We start from the raw sequence: 26,117 nt of genomic DNA, 5'->3' as shown, positions 1-26,117 counted from the left end.
CTGAGCCAAGTCCGGGGTGATCATTACTGTCCTTTCATGCCTCCTGGTACCAAAAGAAATGTTGTCACATGAATGCATAAATGAATACTACTTTCTTGAAATGTGAGCAGCATAGGGTAAGGGAAAAGCATTTTCAGCTGTGCAGACTGAGTTCTAAAATGAGGCTGGTTATTTCTTACTCTAATAGCAGGGGTTGTGGAGGTAAGAAGAGGTTCATTCTCTGTAAAGCCATCTGGTGATGAGTCAGCCAAACCGATTGCCTATCTCATAAGGAAGGCTGCCCTTAACATGTGTTTTAGTTCAAGTGATTGCATAAACTGATGACCATTTATATAATAGGAGGGGTGTGTTTTTTTTTCTCTTTTTTTCTGAACCTAATAGAGCCAACTTATTCTATGTAGTGGATTATATGATACCTTAATACATCATTCTGTTGTATTGTTTCATGACAGAATTATCCCACAATTTCTTTGTTTAGCCATTAGTCCTTGGATGTTTGGGTGGATTACATAGTTTGGCTAGTGTGAATAGAGCTGCTCTGAGCACAGGGCTCCATGTATCCTCTCGAATGTTTTCGTGTCTTTGAGTATATGCCTACTAGTGGTATTGGAGGCACATAAGGTATTTTTTACATCTTTATTTTTGAAAGAATTTCCATACTATTTAACATAGGTCTGCATCAATTTTCACTTCAACCAACAGTGTACCAAAGTTCCTTTTTCTCCACGTCTCTCCCACACTTCTGGTTTCCAGTCTTTTTGATATAAGCCATTTTTACAAGTGTGACGTATATTTCACTGTGGTTTTAATTTGTCTTTCTCTAATGATATTTATTTTATGGAGCATTTTTCAGTTGTGTGTAGACCATCTTTATGTCTTTATAGAGAATCATCTACTCAGATTTTTTTCTTGCCCCATTTTTAAAAACTTGAGTTGCTTTTTCTTTACTGAGCTGTATGATTTCTTTGTATATTTCAGATTATCTGTACCCAGGCATTTGTTCTTTGGGAGACATTTGCTTTCTGATTGAATTTTTGCATCTGTGATTGGCCTGTTCAGGCTATTTCTTCCTAGTTTAGTCTTGGAAGCTCCTGCAATGTCTCCATTTCCTTTAGGTTGTCCCAGTTGTTTGCATATAAATGTTCATAACAACAGTCTCTTAAGACTCTTTTGTATTTTAACAGTACAGGTTGTAATTTTACCTCTTTCATTTGTGATTTATTTGTTTCGCTTTCTATTTTCATGTTTTCTGTTAGTGATTTAACAGTGTTCTACAAAATTAAAAGATTTCAGAGTTTAATTTCTCAACCACATGTGATACTTAAGTCACATCACCATCTGTCAAGGTTCTGTGTTGTCCCTCCCCCCATAACTACCATAATTCTCACAGTCTAAGGTGCCGTACTCCCCCCACCACCCCCGGTACCTTGTAAGGCATTGATCTATCTTACTAATCCTTTAAGGGGTTGGTTTCATAGATCTTTTGTAGCATTTTATGGCTTCTCATTCACTTACTTCTGCTCTAAGTTCTATTATTTCATTTTTGCTAGCTTTTGAGTCTTCTTGCTGCTCCTCTTCTTATTACAGTGTTAGATTGTTTATTTGAGATCCTTTTCTTTGTTAATTTGGGCCTGTATTATGATGAATTTCCCTACTGATGTTACTTTTGCTGCATATCATAGGATTTATTGTCTTGCCTCTTCACTTTTGTTGCTCTCCACTTATTTATTTCCCTTTTGACTTCTTCATTAAATAATTCAATCAGGTATTGTTCACAAGCTTATTTTTTAGTTTTCACATGTTTTCCTTTTGTTGTTCTTGATTTTTCTCTGATGCTATTGTGATCAGAAAAAAAAAAGCTTGATATGATCTGTTTCACCTATTTATTAAGACTGTCTTTGTGTCTATATGGACGTGAGAAGCATGCATGTGTGTTGCTTTGGAGGTGGGAATTTCTGTACCTATTAAGTTAGTCTGAGCTATTGCTTTCTTTAAGGCCTCTACTTCTTTGCTCATTTTTTTTTCTTCAAATGATCTGTTTCTTGCCGTAAGTGGTGTGTTGAGATCCCTTACAATTAAATATTATTGTTTTGCTGGCAGTATATTCCTTGAGGTCAGTTATTTTGTGCATATTATTGTATATTTGGGTGCACCCCTACTTAGTGCATATATTATTAATGATAATTATTTTTAAGCTTTTAAAAAATCTTTATTGAATAGAGACAGCCTTTTATAATCTTTACTTATTGTCATTTGATTATATTGTTTTTATCCATTTTTTTTTTTTACTTTTAGATTATTTTTTCTCATATTGTTGTTCATGCTTCTGGTTTTGCTAAGGGTTTTGTCTTCTTTGTGTCTTTTGTGGAAAGGGAAAGGGATGATAGAGAAGGAGAGACCCAGAGAGACACCTGCAACACTGCTTCATCACTCTCAAAGCTTTCCCTCTTCACGTGGGGACTGTATTAATGATAATTCCATCTGCTTGGGTTGGCCTTTTGATTATTATATAGTATCCATTTTGATCCTTATTATCCTTTTTTTGGCTGAAAATCTGTTTTATCTGATGGAAGCCCCATTCTGTCCACTATTGACTTGGAAGACCTTGCTCCTGCCTTTTCCTCTGAGTATGCTTATCTTTATATATCAGATAGCAATTTCTTGTATACATAGTATAGATGGATTGATGTGTGTGTGTGTGTGTGATTGTGTATTTCCTCTAGCCACTTTTTCTTTTGTTTGCTGCGTTAAGACCATTTATATTACATTGATTAGTGATATATATACATACATATATATATATATGGCTTACTTTCATTCAATTTTTGTTTTCCAGTTGTTTTTCTTACTTGTCTGTTTGGTGTGGATTGATAGTCTTTTTTTTGGTCCCTTTATAATCTTTACTTATTGTCATTTCATTGTATTGTTTCTATCCATTTTTTTCTACTTTTAGATTATTTTTTCTCACACTGTTGTTCATGCTTCCGGTTTTGCTAAGGGTTTTGTCTTCTTTGTGTCTTGTGGAAGGAACTCCTTTCAACAATTGTTATAAGCAGTTAACTACAGGTGGCTGTTTTGAGTCTGTGGCTTGCTATAGAGGATAGAGGACAAAGTGGTGAACAAAGCAAAAGGAAGCAAAACAAAACAGCACTATGGTGACTCCTACAATTATCAGTGCAGCAAGGAAAGGTTTCTAACTGTAACTATGCTCCTCATAGCAGCGGGAGAGCTCCCTACTGCTCATTCTGCAGACCTCCAGCGCAGTTTTCTTCTCTGTGCACTCAACGGGAATAGAAGACCTCTATTACCCCACTTACAAAACAACAATAATAATCATCAATTATGAATGCAGCTGCTCTCTAACCCAATGCTTTTTTGACCAGACTAATTTTTTTTTTTTTAGCCTCCAGGGTTATTGCTGGTGGCCATTTTTTTTTTCCCATTTTGTTATTGTTGTTTTGTTGTTGGATGGGACAGAGAGAAATCAAGAGAGGAGGGAAAGACAGAGGCTGTGAGAGAAAGACAGACACCTGCAGACCTGCTTCACCACTAGTGAAACAACACCCTACAGGTGGGGAGCCAGCCCAGGGGCTCGAATTGGGATCCTTGTGCTGGTCCTTGTGCTTCGCATCACATGCGCTTAAGACACCGGTGCACCACTGCCCGGCTTTCAGACAGAGTGATTCTAACGCACAATCCCTAATTTTTAGATGATTTTTCTATTCTGCCCCAGAGACAAGTTCTTGCTGTCCTTACATCTCTTGGGAACTTTCCTGTGTCTGGGGATCTACAGAAAGCCCCTGTGTTATCTTTCCTGTCTTCATTGGTCTCTACTGGATTGGGACCACCAATACGTCTCTGGCAAGTGCTTACTGTGCAGTCATCCTGATGTGTTCTCTCATTCTCCACTCCTCCACTCCCATTCCACTTTACCCAACACCAAAAGATGTCTGTGACTTTTGGGCAGATCTTGGTGTGCTTTGGTTTTGCTGTGGTTTATTGCTCTTTATATAAATAGGCTTTTGGGGATTTAGTTTACGTGTGGCTTGACTCTGCTTCTCCCTCCTTCCTTTTTTTTTTTGTTAATAACTTTGAAGAAGCTGCCACTTGAAAACTTTGACTGGGTTTTGTGTATTGTACCAAAGCAAAGGAGTCTGGGGAAGGAAGGAAGAAAGGAAGAAAAAGGGGTAGAAGTGGCAGCTTTGGAGTCCTGCTGCAGGATAGTAGAAAGGGACCTAAGTTGGGGGTGAGAATGTTTTATAGATACTTATTGTGGGGAGATGAAGAATTGTACCCAAGGTCAACAATTGTACTGTGAACCATCACTCCCCCCAAAAAATGTAGGGGCGGGGAAAGAATTCAACAAAAAGAAATTGCCACTTACAAAATTGATGTGTAGTATCAATGAAAAAAAACCTATAGTTATTTTAAAAGACTATTAAATTTTTTTCACATTATTATTTATTTGTATGTATGTATCCAGGATTTCTTTAAATAACTTCAATTAAGTAATAAGCAACAGCAGATTGAATGCAGTGTAGTCAGTGAACTCATATTATGGTAGACATAAAAGATATTTTAAAAATGTAAACTAGTACTAATGTGATTATTTTTGTTTTTTATTTTGCATTGAAGTGTTAGCTGTTGTATGGGATTGAGTATTTCAAAATCAATAAATGCTCATTTTTATGTCTCATATGCTAACTATTAAGATGTATAACTCAGGTGAGCAAAATGTTTTGTGGTCCTTTTAAGTATGTAAAAATATCTCAAGAACAAAATGCTTAAGAATTGTTCCTCTAGGGGGGCTGAGCAGTAGCGCAGCGGGATAAGCGCACATTGCTCAAAGCTCCAGGACCCGCCTAAGGAGCCCAGTTTGAGCCCCCAGCTCCCCACCTGCAGGGGGGGTCACTTCATAAGCGGTGAAACCGGTCTGCAGGTGTCTGTCTTTCTCTCCCCCTCTTGGTCTCCCCCTCCTCTCTCAATTTCTCTCTGTCCTATCCAACAACAGCAGCTATAACAACAATAACAATAAGGGCAGCAACAAGGATAACAAAATAGAAAAAATAGCCTCCAGGAGCAGTGGATTTGTAGTGCTGGCACTGAGCCCCAGTGATAACCCTGGAGGCAAATAAATAAATAAATAATTGTTGCTCTAGAAAAATATATTGAGAAAGTAGTGTTAGAACAGAGAAATTAAAAGTACATGTTTGTGAAAATGCATTCAGTGGTATATACTAGTAGACAAAAAGGTAATTTTACTGGACCTCATTGTTCTTAATCAGATAACTAATGTGCATTTGACTTTAGTCTTTCTCAAAAAAATAAGCATACTTTTATTTTTACAGTATTTCTAGTGTTTACTGGGTAAAGATAGCAATAGGATCATTTGCATAAGGGCTATAAAGCTTGATAGCTTTTGCATAGATCTTTCGAGTCTAGCAAATGTCTACTTCCCTAATTGTTTCATTTTTTAAAAATTTTTATTTATAAAATGGAAATATCAGCAGGACTGTAGGATAAGAGGGGGTACATTTCCACACAGTTCCTACCAGCAGAACTCCATATCCAATCCCTTCCCTTGATAGTTTCCCTATTCTTTATCCTTCTGGGAGTATGGACCCAGGATCATTATGGGGTGCAGAAGGTGGAAGGTCTGGCTTCTGTAATTGCTTCCTGGCTGAACATGGATGTTGGCAGGTGGGTCCATACTCCCAGCCTGTCTCTCTCTTTCCCTAGTGGGGCAGGGATCTGGAGAGGCGGGGCTTCAGGATGCATGGTGAGGTCATTTTTCATTAATGGGATAGTAGATTCTGTGAACTTACTTTTCTGATGAGAATTTGGTAAAGATATCATTTCCTACACTGGGTACTATTAACTTAGTAAGAGATAAATGTTGAATGGAATTCTGTTTCTGGACCCAGTCTTAATATTTGGCTAGCTGTATAGATACTAAACTCCAGTGATCTGAATGTCTGTTTTTCTGAATGTCTTTCCACAGGATGACGTAGCCTTGTCAAAGACTTAGAAGCTAAGCAGAAAATGAGCTTAACATCTTGGTTTTTGGTGAGCAGTGGAGGCACCCGCCATAGGCTGCCACGAGAAATGATTTTTGTTGGGAGAGATGACTGTGAGCTCATGCTGCAGGTAATTGCATCAGCTTCTATATGTGTCTACTTAAAACCTGGCGTTCATATAAATAAATTTCTACTTCTTTAGAGAACACCACTATGTATATTTGAAGTTTCTGGCACTTTTACTTATAGCTGCCGGTATCATTGTTTTCTCTCTCTTGGATCATTTAAGTTTAAATTGTGAGACTTACATCTTGAAAAATGAGAACTTAGGGAAGTTTACTCCTAAGAGTAAGAAATCTCAAATGCACTTTTAAAAATATGTTGTAGCTTATTAAATTAGCACAGCATGAAGTAATATTAAATTTAGTTGTGGATACTTAAGTAATGATGAAGATAGCTTCATTGCTTCTTTTAGAAATATTAATTATGATACTTCACAGTAGTTTGATCATAAATATAAATTGTTGGTATTTACTGAATTATATATAGAAAAGTTAAATGCTGCTTTTAAGAAACCTTTGTGTAAGATAGCAGAAAATATGTCTACAGATTTTGAGGATTTATGAAAATTAATGAAGTTAATGAAAATAATAGATTTTGGCAATCTAGAATAAAATTTGGTCTCTCTTAAAAACAAAAAAGGACTTAGAATAGAAATAACTTATTTTGCTCATCTGGTGGTTCTCAACTGGGATGATCTCATCCCTTCCCAAGGGCATTTGATAATATCTAGAGACATTTTTAAAAAATATATTTATTTATTTATTTATTCCCCTTTTGTTGCCCTTGTTGTTTTATTGTTGTAGTTATTGTTGTTGTCGTTGTTGGATAGGACAGAGAGAAATGGAGAGAGGAGGGGAAGACAGAGAGGAGGAGAGAAAGATAGACACCTGCAGACCTGCTTCACCGCCTGTGAAGCGACTCCCCTGCAGGTGGGGAACCGGGGTTCGAACCGGGATCCTTATGCCGGTCCTTGTGCTTTGCGCCACCTGCGCTTAACCCGCTGCGCTACAGCCCGACTCCCTTTTTTTTTTTTAATATTTATTTTATTTATTTATTCCCTATCTAGAGACATTTTGATTGTTATAAATAGTGAGGAACTAGAGGTGATTGCTACTAATATTCCGTAGGTATGGGCCACGAAGCCAAGGGTACTTCTAATAGCCTGTACAACAGACTTTTTCTCTCCTCACTCCCATTTACAAGGAAGAATTATCTGCCCCAAAATATTATTAGTGCTGAGGTTTAGAAAGAAATTTGTATATGTGTATGTACATTCTTACTTTGAAATTGAAGAATTTATAGTTTTGAGGAGAAATAATTAAAGCCATTATGCAGCTTTATGAACATGTGGATAAGTTGCATATATAATGACTCCTGAAGTAATTCATTGAAAACTACAATAGTACAGAGATTTTTTCTGGGCACTTCAATGGAGGGGTGAGAAAAAGGCAGTATTGATTGTGTTGGGATATAGACTTCTTGGACTTAGGCCATTATTTTAGTATTATAGGGGGGAACTTACTCATTACAGAGGGGAGAGGTGCTTTCCATGTGGAGTTTTTAGCAATCAATAGACAAGTGTCTCAGGAAATAGGGAGATGGCTACTTAGGTGCTTGCAGAATTAGATGGAGATACAGGATATTAAGAACCATGTCTGAGAAAGTCAGGCGGTAGCACAGTGGGTTAAGCGCACATGGTGCAAAGCCCAAGGACCGGTGTAAGGATTCCGGTTCGAGCCCCTGGCTCCCCACCTGCAGCGGAGTCGCTTCATAGGCGGTGAAACAGGTCTGCAGGTGTCTTTCTTTCTCTCTCCCTCTCTGTCTTCCCCCCCTTGTCCATTTCTCTCTGTCCTATCCAACAACAACGACATCACTAACAACAACAATAACTACAACAATAAAACAACAAGGGCAACAAAAATGAAATAAGTATTAAAAAATAAATAAATTTAAAAAAAAAGAACCATGTCTATAAAGATGTCTGTTTCTTGATATGTATATAATTAGTGCAGTTTTTCTTGACAGTTTTGTGATGTTAATAGAGGATGCTGAGAGTCCAAAAACAATCCCAGAATAAGGAAAAAACACTCAAAAAGATTTTGCACGCATAGTGTCTACCTCTGACAGGGTCAGAAATAGTGTTCTTAGCAATAAAGTAATATCTGAAAGATCTTACTAACTGGGAACTGCTTTCTACTTGTATAATAATTGGTGGGAAAATTAGCCCTAACTTACATGTTGGATTCAACTAAATTGTATAAAAGAATATCCAGAAGGATCACAATATGTTTAATTCACTGAGTGCCAGAACAAAACCTGAGAAAGCTATAGGACTACAGAAGTACACATTACCTGAAAAGGTAAAATTCTTAGTACCCATTACCCTATAAAAACCATCTGACTCAGGAGTCGGGTGCTAGTGCAGCGAGTTAAGCGCATGGTGGTGCAAAGTGCAGGGACCGGCGTGAGGATCCCAGTTGGAGCCCCCAGCTCCCCACCTGCAAGGGAAGTTGCTTTAGGCAGTGAAGCAGGCCTGCAGGTGTCTGTCTTTCTCTCCCCCTCTCTGTCTTCCCCTCCTCTCTCCGTTTCTCTGTGTCCTATCCAACAATGATGACAACAATAATAACTACAACAATAAAATGAGGGCAACAAAAGGTAATAAATGAATAAATATTTAAAAACAAAAACCATCTGACTCTTAAGAAACAGTTGAAAATGTGACCCATAATAAAGACTGATATTTTTTTCATGTAGAGTTTGACAAAATTAAGAATGGTAAAATCTAGAATAGAATAAAATTGGAGAAATCACACTTCTCATGTTGACACTACAGAATTCATATGCGAATGAAGCAGAATGTGGAGTTTAGAATATATCCATATGTCTTATAACTGTTAGGATTTGAAATGTGTCTCAAAAAGCTATCTCAAAATCCTGATCTGCTTGGCTGGCAGGATAGCTCATGTAGGAGGATCCCTGCTTTGCCATACACACAACCCAAGTTTGAAACCAGCCCCTGTGGTCTGGTGGGAAGCTTCAGAACTGTGGCATCTTTCTGTCTATCCCTCTGACTCTGCCTCTGTTTCTGTGTCTGATAAAGTTGGTCTGTAGTGGTGAAGCCACAGGCAATCACAGAAACAATTCTAATATCCTACTTACATACCAGTGTGGCTTTGTTGGAAATGAGGTTCTTGGAGAATATAACCAAGTTAATGTGAAGTTGGTAGGGTGGTCTCCAGCCTGTATGGTTTGCTATCTTTTTAGAAGAAGAAGAAAAGACAGACACATAAAGAAGATAACCATGTAAGGATAAAAACAGAGATTCAAGGGGGTCTGGGGGTAGCGCAGCGGATTAAGCACATGTGGTGTGAAGTGTGTGGACCATCTTAAGGATCCCGCTTTGAGCTCCTGGCTCCCCTGCAGGTGGGGACCTGCAGGGAGGTCGCTTCACAAGCAGTGAAGCAGGTCTGCAGGTGTCTGTCTTTCTCTCTCCCCTCTGTCTTCCTGTCCTCTCTCGATTTTTCTCTGTCCAACAACAACAACAATAAACAATAAGGGCAACAAAATGGAAAAAATAGCTTCCAGGAGCAGTGGATTTGGAGTGCAACAGTAACCCTGGAGGCAGAAACAAACAAAAACCAGATTCAAGTTATATGTCCTACATCAGAGTCAAGTGGCATTACCAGAGGTTGGCACTTTCCCTAAAGTTTTGGATAAATTATGGTCCTTCCAATGCCACCATTATTTAATGAGATCGGATAAATAGCATGTATTTTCTTACCAACAAACCTTAATTAATCATCTACTGTGTACTAGACACTACACTGTTTGCTGAGGCATCAGTGTGTGTGTGTGTGTGTGTATGTGTGTATGTGTGTAAGTAAAGTGCTGGCAAATGCTAGAAGAAGAAGTAAAGTGCTGCTATTTAATACATGGATAGACTGTTAAGAAATTTTGATAGAGAAAACAAACAGATGAGCTAAATAAAACAGTAATAATTGGACTGTTGAAAAAAAAAATGAGTCAGTGATTTCTGAAAGATTAGTGTATGGATGAGTACATGGTACTGACAATAGTAGGACATTCATTGTTTAGGTAATGAACATGGTTCCTTGTAGTTTATCTATAGGATATGAAGGCAATTTTTTTTTTGAGAGATTTTGGCACTTAGAGGAGGCTAGATTTTAGAAGACCTTGTGTGCTTCATTACAGATGATTTTACCTTAATGAGTGAGAATACTGAAAAACTTTTAGTCAGAGCAAGATTGCCTTTTCAGATATTTCTCATTCATGGGCAGTTAACTCCCACCCTTCCCCCACAAAAAAAATCTGTGCAATAAAGATACCATATACACATGATTAATGGGGCCAGGTGGTGGTGCACCTGGTTGAGTGCACACATTGCAATGCACAAGGACCCAGGTTCAAGCCGCTAGTCCCCACCAATGGGGAAAGATTCATGAGTGGTGAAGCAGGGCTGCAGGTGTCTCTCTCACTCTCTCCCCCTTGGCATTTTCTGTCTCTTATCTAATAAATAAATAAAGTAAATAAAAACTTTTAATTACACATGATTAAGGAAAATTGTAATTTTACTGAGATCACACAACAAGCTGGTAAATAGTTTATGGACTGTAACATCTATTCCCTAAGAATAGAAACTGGAGATTAGAATGGTAAAATAGGAAGAGATAGTAAAGTTATAAAGAACATATTGTCTTGTTGTTCAAAATGGAGAGAGGGAGTTTAGATGTTCCTTCAGATGTATATATAATAAGCAAAGGAGAGAAAAAATAATCTACAGTTTTGCATTTTTAGCACAAGGATAAATAAAACGGGTTCGGGAGGTATATTTTGTGGGGGTGAGGGGGGTGCGAGAGGGGGTCAGATCATGAATTTGAGGTTTCTAAGGGATATCCAGATTGAAGTTTTTACCAGAAATCTGAAAGTAAATCTTTGAAACTGAGTAGAATAATCTGAGCAGAAGATAGAAATTTGAGTGTAAACATAAAGAAGATAGTTCAGCCTAGCAGGGACTGTGGGTTACTTATAGGTGGAAATAAATCCAGAGTGGTAGTGTGTGATTTCATAGGAGAAAAGATAGTTTTCTTTCTTTTTTCAAATTTTTATATTTATTTATTTATTTATTCCCTTTTGTTGTCCTTGTTGTTTTAGTGTTGTAGTTATTATTGATGTCGTTGTTGTTGGATAGGACAGAGAAATGGAGAGAGGCGGGAAAGACAGAGAGGGGGAGAGAAAGACACCTGCAGACCCGCTTCACTGCCTGTGAAGCGACTCCCCTGCAGGTGGGGAGCCGGGGGCTCGAACCAGGATCCTTACGCCAGTCCTTGCGCTTTGCACCACCTGTGCTTAACCCGCTGCTCTACCACCCGACTCCCAGAGGTCAGTTTTCTTTCTATTGCTGGCAATAATGAAGTAATATATTAAACAAATACATTCTTGTCGATAATTGACAGAAATGGAAAAGTAGCGAATACAGTCACAAATGGGTTATATTCCAGTGGCAAAATCATTTCCCTGTGAGATCTAGCAGTGGGAGTGGTATATCAAGATAAGAGTTCTCTTGTGAAAGTTGAGAAGACTACATTTTTATACTAGCCATAAATATATAGACATTTAAATTGAGTCACATCCCACAACTACTGGTCTGCAACTCTTCTTGTAGCCATTGTGGCATTCGTCTGTGGAAAATAAACTGCTACACAATGTAAATGCCCCATTAGCAAAATAGAAAGTGGACATGTGTGAGACAAACAAGGTGCTTAAAAACAATTATGTCACCTCAGTCGAAAATGAAGCCCAGTGAAATGTTAGATTTAGAGGGATAGTATCTACTTAAAGTCATGGAGTGGAAATGGTGTTCTTGGGCACAGCCTTAATTTTAATTAAAGAAAGAAAGTAGGCGTGTGGCCTGGGGGAGGGCACTGGACTCTCAAGAATATGTGATGCTCTGGTGTGTGTGTGCACAAGTACTCTCTCTCCTCTGCTCTCTCATAAATGAATGAAATCTTAAAAAAAGAAAAAAAGGAAAGAAAGTAGGTGGAAGAGTTTGAGAAGAAATCAAGTAAGGCAGAGTATAATACAAAAGTCTAGTGAAAAAAGTTAATACAAGTAAAAATTAATATGGAAGAGGCATAGACTCTTGAGAAAAAGAACACTGTAAGGGAATGGTAATTTGAGTCTTCCATTCCTGCTGGAGGCTTAGAGTAACACAAATAAAGGACCTGATAAAAATTGATTATCTTTTAAATTTAAGTCTGACTCAGTTAAAGTTTTCCCATTCAAATCAGCAGTTTGATGAAGTTTCCAATAAAGGGTTTAGTGGAAGAGATTATTGAGAAATTATTAAACTTTAAGTAAAATATGAAATGAATTATAAAAACCAAGTTGTATGTACTTTCTACTGGCTCTGTATAGTCTAGAGGAAACAAGAATTTGATTACCTGGAATTGAATCCTTATTTGCACAGTTTTTCTTAAAGTTCTTTAATCTTGGTACTGAGTGTGCTTGGTAGCTGTAAAGGGACACATACAAAAACCAAAATAGAGTTTAAGCAGCTTTTGCAGATATTTCATGGTAGATATAGTTGTAATTTACCAAATATATATTCATATATATTTTAGGCAAGCTGTGGAAATTGGCAGCAATCTTAATATTCACAAAGTTACTCTTAAATCAGAAATTTGTGATTCGTCTTAGAGAAAATGATTTTAAATAAACCAAAATATGAACCTTTAAAACCTTAAAGCAAGAGTTTATGTGCGATGGTCGCTTAATTTTTGTTGAAAGATTGTTTTATACCACATGTTGTTTCTTCCTAATGTCAGTTACTTTAATATAGAGTTTTGTTTTGCAGAAGGCAATACCCAACCTTTTTAAAATAAATTAATGGGCAAAGGAATGTTAATTGGGGGTATAATTATTTGGAAAAGATCATTTAAACTAGAATTTACATCTGTATTACTATTTTATTAGTTGTGGTATAGGCTGTATTTTCCTTTTTAAAATTTTTTTAAATTATCTTTATTTTATTTATTCGGTAGAGACAGCCAGAAATCGAGAGGAAGTGGCGTGGTAGAGAGGGAGAGACAGAGACATCTGCAACACTGCTTCACCACTTGCAAAGCATTCCTCCCAGCAGGTGGGGACCAGGGGCTTGAACCTGGGTCCTTGTGCATTGTAACAATGTGCACTCAACTAGGTGCACCACAACAAAGCCCCTAGACTATATTTTCCTTACTGTGTTGCTGAAGGTGTTAAAGGTTAGCACGTTTACTCTAGTCCTTGTTTACATCCCATGCTATCTTTGAGTTTCCCTGGGGACTTATAAATAAATAGTCCACTGTTGTAGTTTTTTCCATTGGAATCCCCTGTTACTATATGCATGTGTAAGTCCCTGTTGATGTGATGGCTGTTCTTGGGTGAACTTTTATGGCCCTATAAATTTTTAACCTATTTTTTATTATTTTTTAATTTATTGGGAGGGGATTAATGGCTTACAATACAGTTGTCCCTAGACATTTTTATCTTTTAATCTAGTCCTCAAGTTTCTAGTCATTAGTCACTTAACTAGTTTTTCTTATCTTTTTTTAAAATATTATTTATCTATCTATTTATTTATTTATTATAACAGAGCACTGCTCAGCTCTGGTTTATGGTGGTGTGGGGGGTTGAAATTAGGAATATGGAGCCTGAAGCACGAGGGTCTGTTTGCTTAACCACTAGTTTTCCCTACTAGACTACAGTGATTTTGCTCTTGGTAAGAATAATTCTTTGCACCTGACTCTCCAGTCTTGAAGGTAGAGGTTTTCTTTTTTCTTTTTTTTTTTTTTTAATATTTATTTATTCCCCTTTGTTGCCCTTGTTGTTTTATTGTTGCAGTTATTCTTGTTGTCGTCCTTGTTGGATAGGACAGAGAGAAATGGAGAGAGGAGGGGGAGAGAAAGATAGACACCTACAGACCTACTTCACTGCTTGTAAAGCAACTCCCCGGCAGGTGGGGAGCCAGGGGCTTGAACCGGGATCCTTAAGCCGGTCCTTGCGCTTTGTGCCACATGCACTTAACCCGCTGCACTACCACCCGACTCCCGGGGCAGAGGTTTTCAATATTGCTTGCCACTGTTTCTCCATTATCATTTTCTCTTTCGTATGTGGAACTTTCTCAGGAATTCCTGTGTTTAGAATACTTCTTAACTGAGGTTATTCAGGAATGTGTCTCTTTTCAAAACCTTTAGGTATGACTTATGTTTGGTTTTCACTATTGAAAAGAAAATCCTGTACAGCTTTTTTTTTCTACAATAAGCTAATTAACATAAAATTATAATTCATATAATTTCCATATAAAATTATTGAATAGACTTCAGTAAGTGAATTGATCAAATTTTTTACAGAATAGAACCATGAATTTGATAGGAAGAATATCTTGCAATTTTTTTGGCTGCTTTCCTTTATAGGGAGTGGTGCCAGGTATGTAGTAACACAGTTTAAATCTCATTTAACATTTTCCTGTATTTATTAGCCTATTAATTTAACGTCTTCTCTATTGATTAGAGTGTTAACTAAAAAATATGTACCCCAAAGTCTTTGTTTGTTTTTAGTTCTGATGTTTTTCTCAAGTACATTAACTTAAAAACATTCTTTCCAGTCTCGTAGCGTGGATAAACAACATGCTGTAATCAATTATGATGCCTCTGCAGACGAGCACTTGGTGAAAGATTTAGGCAGCCTCAATGGGGTAAGTTGGGAGTTTAAGCTGTGCCTTTGGTGTGGAGTATTTGCTTCATGTAGTAAGAAGGCAAATTTGATTATTTACAAATTGTATCTTCTTTTCTCTTGTTTGCATTATATTCTGAAATCATTATTATTGAGTCCATAGGTCTGTAGCAGCCACACAACAAAGTATTAAACTATCACATATTCCTGTGAGACTCTGCAGGTGATATATGCTTACAGAACTTTAGAAGGTTGTTGGTTGTTATTGTCTGTAATGGTTAGCTTTTTTTTTTTTTTTAATAGATGAGCTGGAAGCTAGCAGTTACTGAATGGGTAATGTGGACAGAGAGTAGTACACCACAGCTCTGACAATGCAAAAAAGTATTCTTGAGAGACAAAGAGGATGGGTTAGCTTTAGAAAGTAAAGGTGAAAAGTGTTTTGTTGCCAAATAACGGAGGAAAACCCCTATCACGGAGTACAAAGAAGTGAAACATACTTGTTTAATTCACAGATAGGATATGTGATGAAAATACCAGTATCCATTATTCTTTGGATTCATACATATGCTGAAAATGTTTTTGTGATAGTACTTTGAAATTGTTCCTGATTCTTCATTTGATTCTTTCATATTGGTAGAGTACAAGCAAAATTTAACAGACTATTCTGTTAAACCATAAGTAGAATTGCATTGTTGAAGAATAAGGAAATGCTGAATGGCCAGGTAATTTATCTTACTTTTGGTTCATATTCTTATGGCTCTACAAACAAGAAAATATGCTATCGTTCTCATCTGTACTCCTGAAATTATTAAAATAAATGTATCAAACTGAATCTATCTCAACTGCTTCTAGCTGCTACCTCTTCAAGGTGTATGTAATACTGTATGAAAAAATAAAATTTGACAAGTGGAGTGAAACACTTTTTCTGAATGAAGTCATCACTAAAATGTTTTTGTATTTATTCTTTGAGATGTTCTCACTTTTAAAAATTTTGGACTAGCAAATTAACTCACTTGTATTGCTTTGCCATGTGCACTATCCAGATTTCAAGCCTGGCTCTACCATGCTGAAGGAAGCTTTGATTCTGTGTCATCTCCCTCTATCTCCAAATCCCCCTCTCTCCCTCTCCCTCTCCCTTTCCCTCTCCCTCTCCCTATCCCTCCCTTTTCTGTTTCTCTTAGAAAAAAAAAGTTAAGCAGCTTCCTTATCAGCTTTTCTTTTTCATTTTATTGAGAAAGAGAAAGATGGATGGAGACAGAGGGAGAGAGAAACAGCTAAAGGAAAGAGACACTCAATACCCACTCAATCATCCATGGAGTTCCCCCAGTGTCATCCATGGTTCTCTGTTGTTGTACCTCATACATCGTACATTGTAAGGCATGTGCTGTACTAGGTGACCTGCACCCAACCTCTGCATAATTCTTTTTTTATTTTGGTTTATATATATCTGTCTGTGAAAGAGAGAAAACTAGAGCATCACTTTGGTCTGTGTGATGTGGGGGATCAAACCCAGCATCCCATATTACCTGCAAGTTCTAGGCTACTTACTATAGTGCCACTTCTTGGCCCTGTACAGTTCCTTTTATTTTGTAGATAACTGGACATATAAAGTGTTTTTTCTCTCTTTCATTGAAAGCATTTCTCTTTCTCATCATTTCTTGATTTGAGAAAGTTTATCTAGTTTTATCTTCATCTGACGGTTTATGGTTTGATATTTATTTATTGTTAATAATTTATTTCTTCATTGGGGAATTAATGTTTTACATTCAACAGTAAATACAATAGTTTGTACATCCATAACATTCCCCAGATTCCCATTTAACAATACAACCCCCACTGTGTCATTTATCATCTTTCATGGACCTGTATTCTCCCCACCCACCCACCCACCCACCCCAGAGTCTTTTACTTTGGTGTAATACTCCAATTCCATTTCAGGTTCGACTTGTGTTTTCTTTTCTAATCTTGTTTTTCAACTTCGGCCTGAGAGTGAGATCATCCCATATTCATCCTTCTGTTTCTGACTTATTTCACTCAACATGATTTATTCAAGATCCATCCAAGATCGGCTGAAAACGGTGAAGTCACCATTTTTTACAGCTGAGTAGTATTCCATTGTGTATATATAACACAACTTGCTCAGCCGCTCATCTGTTGTTGGACACCTGGGTTGTTTCCAGGTTTTGGCTATTACAAATTGTGCTGCCAAGAACATATGTGTACATAAATCTTTTTGGATGGATGTGTTGGGTTCCTTAGGATATATCCCCAGGAGGGGAATTGCAGGGTCATAGGGTAGCTCCATTTCTAGCCTTCTGAGAGTTTTCCAGACTGTTCTCCACAGAGGTTGGACCAATTGACATTCCCACCAGCAGTGCAGGAGGGTTCCTTTGACCCCACACCCTCTCCAGCATTTTCTGCTGTTACCTTTTCTGATGTATGACATTCTCACAGTAGTGAAGTGATGATATCTCATTGTTGTCTTGATTTGCATATCTCTGACAATCAGAGACTTGGAGCATTTTTTCATGTGTTTCTCAGCCTTTTGGATCTCTTCTGTGGTGAATATTCTGTCCAAGTCCTCCCCCCATTTTTGGATGGGGTTATTTGTTGTCTTGTTGTTGAGTCTGGCAAGCTCTTTATATATGTTGGTTATTAAACTCTTATCTGATGTATGGCATGTAAATATCTCCCATTCTGTGAGGGGTCTCTTGGTTTGGGTAGTGGTTTCTTTTGCTGTGAAGAAGCTTTTTAATTTGATGTAGTCCCATAGGTTTATACTTGCCTTAGTCTTCCTTGTAATTGGATTCATTTCATTCAAAATGTCTTTAAAATTTATGCGGAAAAAAGTTCTGCCAATATTTTCCTCTAAGTATCTGATAGTTTCTGGTCTAACATCCAAGTCCTTGATCCACTTGGAATTTACTTTTGTATTTGGTGAAATACAGTGATTCAGTTTCATTCTTCTGCATGTTTCAACCCATTGTTTCCAACACCATTTGTTGAAGAGACTCTGCTTTCCCCATGTAATAGTCTGGGCTCCTTTGTCAAAGATTAGATGTCCATACATGTGGGGCCTCATTTCTGGGCTCTCAATTCTATTCCACTGGTCAGTGTGTCTGTTCATGTTCCAGTACCAAGCAGTTTTGATGACAATGGCCCTATAATACAGTTTGAGATCTGGGAGTGTGATGCCTCCGGTTCTGTTCTTTTTTCTCAAGATTGTTTTGGCAATTCTAGGTCTTTTCTGGTTCCAGATAAACATTTGTAGCATTTGTTCTATTCTCCTAAAAAATGTGCTTGGGATCTTGATGGGGATAGCATTAAATTTGTAGATGGCTCTGGGTAATATATTCATTTTGATGATGTTATTTCTTCTAACCCATGAACATGGAATATCTTTCCACTTCTTTGTGTCTTTTTCAATTTCTTTGAGTAGTGACTCATAATTTTCAGTATACAGGTCTTTCACTTCTTTGGTTAGGTTTACTCCTAGATATTTTATTGTTTTTGTTGCTATAGAAAAAGGAACTGATTTCTGGATTTCAATTTCTTCTAACTTAGTGTTTGCATAGAGGAATGCCACTGACTTTTGAATGTTAATTTTATAGCCTGACACATTACTGTATTGCCTGATGATTTCCAAAAGCTTCTTGCTGGATTCCTTAGGTTTTTCCATGTATACTGTCATGTCATCTGCAAATAAGGAGAGTTTGACTTCTTCTCTTCCAATCTGTATGCCTTTAATTCCTTGCTCCTGACTGATTGCTATGGCAAGAACTTCCAACACTATGTTGAATAATAATGGTGATAGTGGGCAGCCCTGCCTAGTATCTGATCTGAGGGGAAATGCTTCCAGTTTTTCACCATTGAGTATGATGTTGGCTGTAGGTTTGCTATATATAGACTCCACTCTCTTCAGGAATTTTCCATCTATTCCCATTTTTTGTAGTGTTTTGATCATAAAGAGATGTTGTATTTTGTCAAAGGCTTTCTCTGCATCTATTGATATGACCATGTGGTTTTTGGTCTTGCTTTTGTTGATGTGGTGGATCACATTGATTGATTTACGTATATTAAACCAACCTTGCATGCCTGGGATAAACCCCACTTGGTCATGATGAACAATCTTTTTGATATACTGCTGTATCCGGTTGGCTAGAATTTTGTTCAATATTTTTGCATCTATGTTCATCAGAGATATTGGTCTGTAGTTTTCTTTTTTGGTTGTGTCCCTGTCTGCTTTTGGTATCAGGGTGATGTTGGCTTCATAGAAGCTGGCAGGGAGTATTCCAGTGTCTTCAATCTTCTGGAAGACTTTTAAAAGTAGAGGTATTCTTTGAAAGTTATGTAGAATTCATTTGTAAAACCATCTGGTCCAGGACTTTTATTTTTGGGAAGATTTTTGATAACTGTTTCAATTTCATTAGCTGTGATGGGCCTGTTCATGTTATCCACTTCCTCTTGACTTAGTTTTGGAAGTTGGTAGGTATCTAGGAAATCATTCATTTCTTCCAGGTTCTCTAGCTTGGTGGCATATAGTTGTTCATAGAAGCCTCGCATGATATGTTGAATTTCTGCAGTGTCTGTTGTGATATCTCCTCTTTCATTTACTATCCGATTTATTTGGGTCTTCTCCCTTTTTTGTTTTGTGAGTCTGGCTAAAGGTTTGTCAATTTTGTTTACTCTTTCGAAGAACCAACATTTACTTTCATTGATCTTTTGTATGGTTTTCCTATTCTCAATGTTATTTATTTCTGCCCTAACTTTAGTGATTTCTGTCCTTCTGGTTGCTTTAGGATTCCTTTGTTGTTGTTCTTCTAGGTCTTTAAGATGTGCAATCAGGCTGTTTATTTGTGCCTTTTCTTGTTTCCTAATGTGTGCTTATATAGCTATGAACTTCCCTCTTAGGACTGCTTTAGCTGTGTCCCAAATATTTTGATAGCTTGTGTCTTCATTTTCATTGAACTCTCGAAACATTTTGATTTCTTCCTTGATTTCCTCTTTGACCCAGAAGTTGTTAAGAAGTGTACTGTTGAGCTTCCACATTTTGGGACTGTTACTAATCTTTTGTTGATTGTTAAGTGTTAGTTTAATTCCACTGTGGTCTGAGAAGATGCTTGGGATGATTTCAGTGCTCTTGAATTGGCTGATGCTGTCTTTGTGGCCTAACATATGGTCTATCCTTGAGAATGATCCATATGGATTTGAGTAAAATGTGTATTCCAGTTTCTTGGGATGAATGACTCTGAAAATGTCCAATAGTTCTAGTTTATCTATCTCTTCATTTAGCTCCCTTATATCTTTACTGATTTTCTTCCTGGATGATCTGTCAAGTTGAGATAGTGGGGTGCTGATGTCCTCTACTATGATTGTGTTACTGTTAATATATTGCTGTAGCTCTTTCAGTAGAAGTTTGATGTATTTAGATGGCTTCTCATTGGGTGCATAGATATTAATAATTGTTAAGTCCTCTTGATTGACTGATCCTCTGAGCATTAAGTAGTGTCCATTCCTATCTTTTTTAATCTTATCTATTTTAAAGTCTATCATGTCAGATATGAGAATAGCTGTTCCTGCCCTTTTTTGTGGGCCATTGGCTTGTATGATAGTTTTCCATCCTTTCACTTTAAGCCTGTGTTTGTCTTGAGTTAGGTGAGTTTCCTGTAGACAGCATATTGTTGGGTTGTGTTTTCTGATCCATCTTCCTACTCTGTGTCTTTTAATAGGTGAATTCAGGCCATTGACATTTAATGATATCAAAGATTGAAGATATTTTAACACCATTCTTGTAGAGTTTTAGAGTGTTTTGATATATGTCCTATTTGTGGTGATCTGGTTGTTTATAGGAGACCTTTCAGAACTTCTTTCAGGGCAGGCTTGGTGATGGTTGCTTCCTTCAACTGTTGCTTGTCTGAGAAGATTTTGATGCTTCCATCTAGTCTGAATGACATTCTAGCAGGATATAGTATTCTTGGCTGAAAGCCTTTCTCATTGAGCACTCGATAGATATCTTGCCATTCTCTTCTGGCCTGTAGCGTTTGTATGGAGAAGTCTGCTGCTAATCTTATGGGTTTTCCTTTGTAGGTGACTGTTTTTCTCTTGCAGCCTTGAGGATCCTTTCTTTATCCTTATTCCTTTCCATTCTAAGTATGACATGTCTTGGTGTCTTTAGGTCTGGGTTAATTCTGTTTGGGACCCTCTGGGCTTCTTGAATCTTTATGTCTTTGGTGTTGTCTAGACTAGAGAAATTTTCAGCTATTATGGCCTGGAGAATGCTTTCTTCCTCTCCTTCTCTTTCTTCCTCTGGTAAGCCAGTAATGCGTATATTGTTTCTTTTGAAGTCATCCCATAGGACTCTGTTGTTGTTTTCAGCATCTCTTAATCTCTTTTTGAGATCTCTTACTTCTTTTTTAGTTGTCTCTAATTCATCCTCAATCTTGCTAATTCTGTCTTCAGCCTCATAGATTCTATTCTCTCTGCCTTCTGCTGCTTTCTGGAGTTCATCTATTTTGTTGCCCTGCTCTGATACTGTTTTAGCTTGTTCAGCTAGTTGCCTTCTTAGCTCAGCGATTTCAGCTTTCAGCTCTCTAATAACCATGAGATAATTAGAATTTTCTTCCATATTCTCATTTGTTGTTCCTGCATTTCTGATTACAATTTTTTCAAATTCTTTACTCACTCCTGTTATTATTTCCTTAGCTAATGTTTGGATGTTGAACTCGTTGTTTTGTGCTTCACCCTCTGGAGGACTTTTAGCTGGTCTCTTGTCCTGGTTCGGGTCTCCAATATTTTTTCTTGTTGTTTTAACCATTTTATATATTATGTTATGAGTTCCCTTTATCAGTACTTTTCAAATTATTGATCACTATTGCCTGGATTGACTTGTGTCTAAGTAATTTAATTAACGGGTTTACCGTGGTGGAAGTTAACAGTTTTTTCAATCCCTGAGTTGGAGCTCAGTGATGTAAAAGCCTCTTTTTTTTTCTTACCTGTAGGCTATGGGAGCCTGAGGGCTTTTAAATTATCAATAGGCTTCTTAGCTTAATCACTGACTCCTGACCAAGAGATAAAGCAGGGTGTGGCAGAGATAATCCAGTGGTTATGCAAAGAGACTTTCACAGCCCCTCAGCTATGCCACCAAGGTATAGGTCTTCTCCTGAGTTTCCCGGTTAGATCTCTGTCCCCTGGTGTCCCTCCCTGTTGCTGCTCCAGATTCTGAGGGTAGTAGCAATGGAGACTCAGAGTTGCACTTGGTGAGTCTCTGGGGAGTCCTTTCCTCCCTTCAGCTGTCCCCTTGTTGTGGAGCAGACTGGAGGTGGTGTCTCCACTGATAAACTGTTGAACTGTTAGCAGTCACTTAATCTCTCCTTAGGCCCCTCTCTCCTCTCTGTCACCAGCCATGCGTGTTTGTACTCATGGGTGATTTACTGGGTTCCTGTGGTCATTCTAGTCCTGTCTTGTTTCGGTCCGGGTGGTCTCCTTTGGTATTCCTAGTTGGTCCGGGAGGGGAGGGGAGGGGAGGGGAGGGGAGGGGAGGGGAGAGGAGAGGAGAGGAGAGGAGAGGAGAGGAGAGGAGAGGAGAGGAGAGGAGAGGAGAGGAGAGGAGAGGAGAGGAGAGGAGAGGAGAGAAAGCGATCTGCTGCTCATAGCTCCGCCTCCGGAAGTCGAAATTGATATTTATTAATTAATACTTAATGTTGCTATGAGAAATCTCATTTTTATGGAGTTTCAGTTTCCTCCTGTAGTTGTCATGGCAGGGCCAGGCCAAATGGTTTTGGCCCTCGGGCCAGATATTCCCCAGTCCTGGGCCATGTGAACATTAAGAGAAAAACTCTTAGTTCTTATTTTCAGATGTCTTTTATTTCTTCTTGGAAAACCGGTTAAATATTTGCTGGATTACTGTAAGAAAACTGAGAGTTGATGCAATAGTGATGATTTATTTCCCAATTTCATCACCCCTCCGTCCTTTCCCTGTAGTAGTCATGTGTAACTACTGAGCACTTGAAAAGTAGTCTGAAAAGAGTGTAAAATAAAGGAAAATATATTGTTAATGTTTAGATTGTTTGTTGAAAGAGTACTAATTTGGACATAAGAGTTAAAAGTATATTAAAATTGATATCAGTTCTTTCTTTTGCTGTTTTATTTTGCCCACTAGAAAATTTAATAGTATTTGTGTAGCTTGCTTTTGTGATTTATACTTTATTTCTGTTGGATAGTGATATTCTACAGGATCACAGTTATTTATTTATTTTTTTGTTATTTTGTTCATGTTATTAATAGAAATAACTAATAAGTTAACTATGAGATGATGTAATAGCCAAATTTTAATATGTAGAAAAAATAAGACCACTAGGACGATATAATGTATCTTAGATTCATAGAAGTATTCAAAGGCTTACATGGCAATTGTAAAATAGTGTTTTTTTTAATTAAAAAACTATTGAAGGGCTGATGAAATAGCCTACCTGGAAAGTGAACTGCTTTCTCATGTGTGTGACCCAGGTTTAAGCCTGCCCCCACTACTGAAGGAAGCTTTGGTGCTGAAAGAGAACTCTCTCTCTCTCTCTCTCTCTCTCTCTCTCTCTCCCTCTCTGCCTCTCTGTGTCTATTTTTAAAAGGAGTAAATTAAGATGTGTTGGAGTACAGTTTCACATTTTCATATAACTTGCATTATCATGCCTTGCCCACCACCAAAGTTTCATCTCCCTCCATTGGACTGCTCTTTCTTCCTACCTCCTCTCTCAGTGACCTCAGATCTATAAGCATATGGTAAATGTTTAGATATGTTTCACCCCCCTCTGTTCCTTCGTCTTGTTTCCTAAATCACACAAATGAGGATGATCATCCAGTATCTCTCTCCTTCTGACTTGTTTTACATATTGTGATCCCCTCTCGTTCCATTGTAGCAGAAGATAAAATATCATCTGTTTTGCAGCTGAGTAGGATTCCACAGTTTATATACATTCCCACCAGCAGTGTGTAACAGCATTCTTTTCTGCATTTCCTTATCAGCACTTGTTTCTGGCTTGGCTTTTTGATATAGGTCATTCTCATCAGTATGAAGTATACCTCAGTGTTGTCTTGATTTGTATTTCCCTGATACTAAATGATGATGAGATTAATTGATTGATTATCATTGCTGGGGCTTCACCACTCCATGCTGACTTTTTCAGTTATAGACAGATAAACACAGAAAGAAAGGCAACAGAGCACCAAAACTTCCACTGTAGTGGGAGGCATGCTCAGACATGGTTCAGTTATGTGACCAAACAAGTGAGCTATTTTCACAGCCCAGGAGCATTTTTCACTTGCTTGGTCATTTTAAATTCTCGTTGATGAAATATCTGTTCATTTCTTCTCCCATTTTCTATAAGTTTTTTTTTCTTTTGTTATTGACATAAGTGAATTCACTTTATATCCCAAATATTAACCCTTTATCAGATATTTGGTATATGGCTATTTTTTTTTCATTTGGAAGGATGCCTTTTTGTTTTCTATATTGAGTTTTTAAAGTAAATTTTCTGTGTATCTTTATGGGGAAATATAATAATAAATGGAATGAGATACCAGTCATCACAAATACTAATGAGAATTGTCCCTATGAAACTAAAATAGAATCCAGTGAACCCCAATAATATATTGAGAGTTAGGTATTTTACCCTTGACTACTTGTTATCTTCATATTGGAGTTATTTGCAGCATTAGTTTAGGAGCCTAAAGTTGTCTCACCAGAATCATGAACTTAGAGATACTGCAGCCTGTTTATTTGTATTGCTAGTAATAGTGATAAAGGGCTTAGAAATAATTTATCAGCTCATAAGATACTTTCATACTATATTAGCCATCATACTAAGACATTTATTTGTAAGTATACTGAGTATTTGCTTGTCTGAAATTTTAATACTCACTTCGTATGTAATGTAATACCTTTTTTTTTTCTTGTAGACTTTTGTGAATGATGTAAGGATTCCAGAGCAAACTTATATCACCTTGAAACTTGAAGATAAGCTGAGATTCGGATATGATATCCTTATATGATTAAGTTTATTCAGAAATCTGGTGGAAATCAACATTTCTTAAGACATAAGTAATTATAATTTACGCACACTGGTCTCTATGCCTTCTCATTTTTTAAATAGATATTTAAAAATTATTTTGGGGGGTGGGTTACTATGCCTAGTTCTAAAAATAATCCTGGAAAAGTTAATGGCCTCAGTTTTTTTTTTTTTCCCTCTCCTGTATATATAGTTTCAGCAGAGGTCTCCCTGCAGTGCTATTGTGTATGTAATTTAGTCTGCAATACAGACTAAAACTGGAAAGAGTAGGGTATTGTTTAATACTAGCCCAACGTTGACAAGTTTTTTTTATTTTTATTTTTTTCTCTTTGGGTTGGATGAAAATGGCAGAGATAAATTTTCTGAAGAGAATGTGAGATTTTAACCCTATTTTTTCTTCCATCTCTACTTTATTTTATGCATCACATCTCTTAATTCAGATATTTTTATGTTTTTAAACATTTCTTTATTGGGGAATTCATGGCTTACTGTCAACAGTACATGCATAACATTTCCCATTTTTCCACGTAACAATACAACCCCCACTAGGTCCTTTGTCATCCTATTCCAGGACCTGAATGCTCCGCACCACCCACCCCAGAGTCTTACTTTGGTTCAGTACACCAACCCTAGTCCCAAGTTCTGGTTAGTGTTTTCTCTACTGATCTTGTTTTTCAACTTCTTCCTATAAGTGAGAACATCCCATATTCATCCTTTATCATATCCCTTCCATGTGGTGCTGTAACTGAAACATGTTCTCACCTGTGACAAAGCACCCACTCTACCCAGTGAACTATCTCTCTAACCAGTACTCACATATTATTTATCATTCTATGAAATAAAATTACCCATCTTTCTGAAGGAATATACAAAAGTAATGGTAATTTTTTTCTCTTTTAGAAGGTTTTATGACATTAACATTTATGAGAATACTAAGAAAGGTATTGTGTATATATAAGAAGAACTTTAAAGAATAGCCTTCTGTGTATGTATAGCAAGATGGTAACAATAGTGATAGAACTGGTGGTAGGGCAGTTTTTTAAAAATATATATTTATGGGGGTCGGGCGATGGTGCAGTGGGTTAAGCACATGTGGCACAAAGCGCAAGGACCGGCGTAAGAATCCCGGTTCAAGCCCCGGCTCCCCACCTGCAGGGGAGTCGCTTCACAGGTGGTGAAGCAGGTCTGCAAGTGTCTATCTTTCTCTCCCCCTCTCTGTCTTCCCCTCCTCTCTCCAGTTCTCTCTGTC

The 26,117-nt window shown here is 37.5% G+C and overlaps 1 protein-coding gene and 1 non-coding gene across 15 annotated transcripts in view; both read left to right on the top strand.

The window, feature by feature from the left end:
• The window catches only part of CEP170 (centrosomal protein 170), a 116,831-nt gene that overhangs the window by 16,941 nt on the left and 73,773 nt on the right, over positions 1–26,117 (top strand). For all 14 annotated transcript variants that reach the window (XM_060192044.1, XM_060192056.1, XM_060192057.1 and 11 more), the window contains exons 2-4: positions 6,002–6,147; positions 14,743–14,832; positions 24,759–24,840. In XM_060192044.1, coding sequence (XP_060048027.1) covers positions 6,043–6,147; positions 14,743–14,832; positions 24,759–24,840 — 277 coding nt within the window. In that variant the 5' untranslated portion in view covers positions 6,002–6,042. The remainder of the gene's footprint in view (positions 1–6,001; positions 6,148–14,742; positions 14,833–24,758; positions 24,841–26,117) is intronic.
• Positions 11,730–11,857, top strand: LOC132539181 (small nucleolar RNA SNORA41). Its single transcript, XR_009550476.1, has one exon. It is a non-coding gene; the product is annotated as a small nucleolar RNA SNORA41 (small nucleolar RNA).

The sequence above is a fragment of the Erinaceus europaeus genome, chromosome 6, assembly GCF_950295315.1.
Source record: "Erinaceus europaeus chromosome 6, mEriEur2.1, whole genome shotgun sequence".
In the NCBI taxonomy this organism is placed as follows: Eukaryota; Metazoa; Chordata; class Mammalia; order Eulipotyphla; family Erinaceidae; genus Erinaceus; species Erinaceus europaeus.
This window is presented reverse-complemented; position numbering and strand designations above follow the sequence as displayed.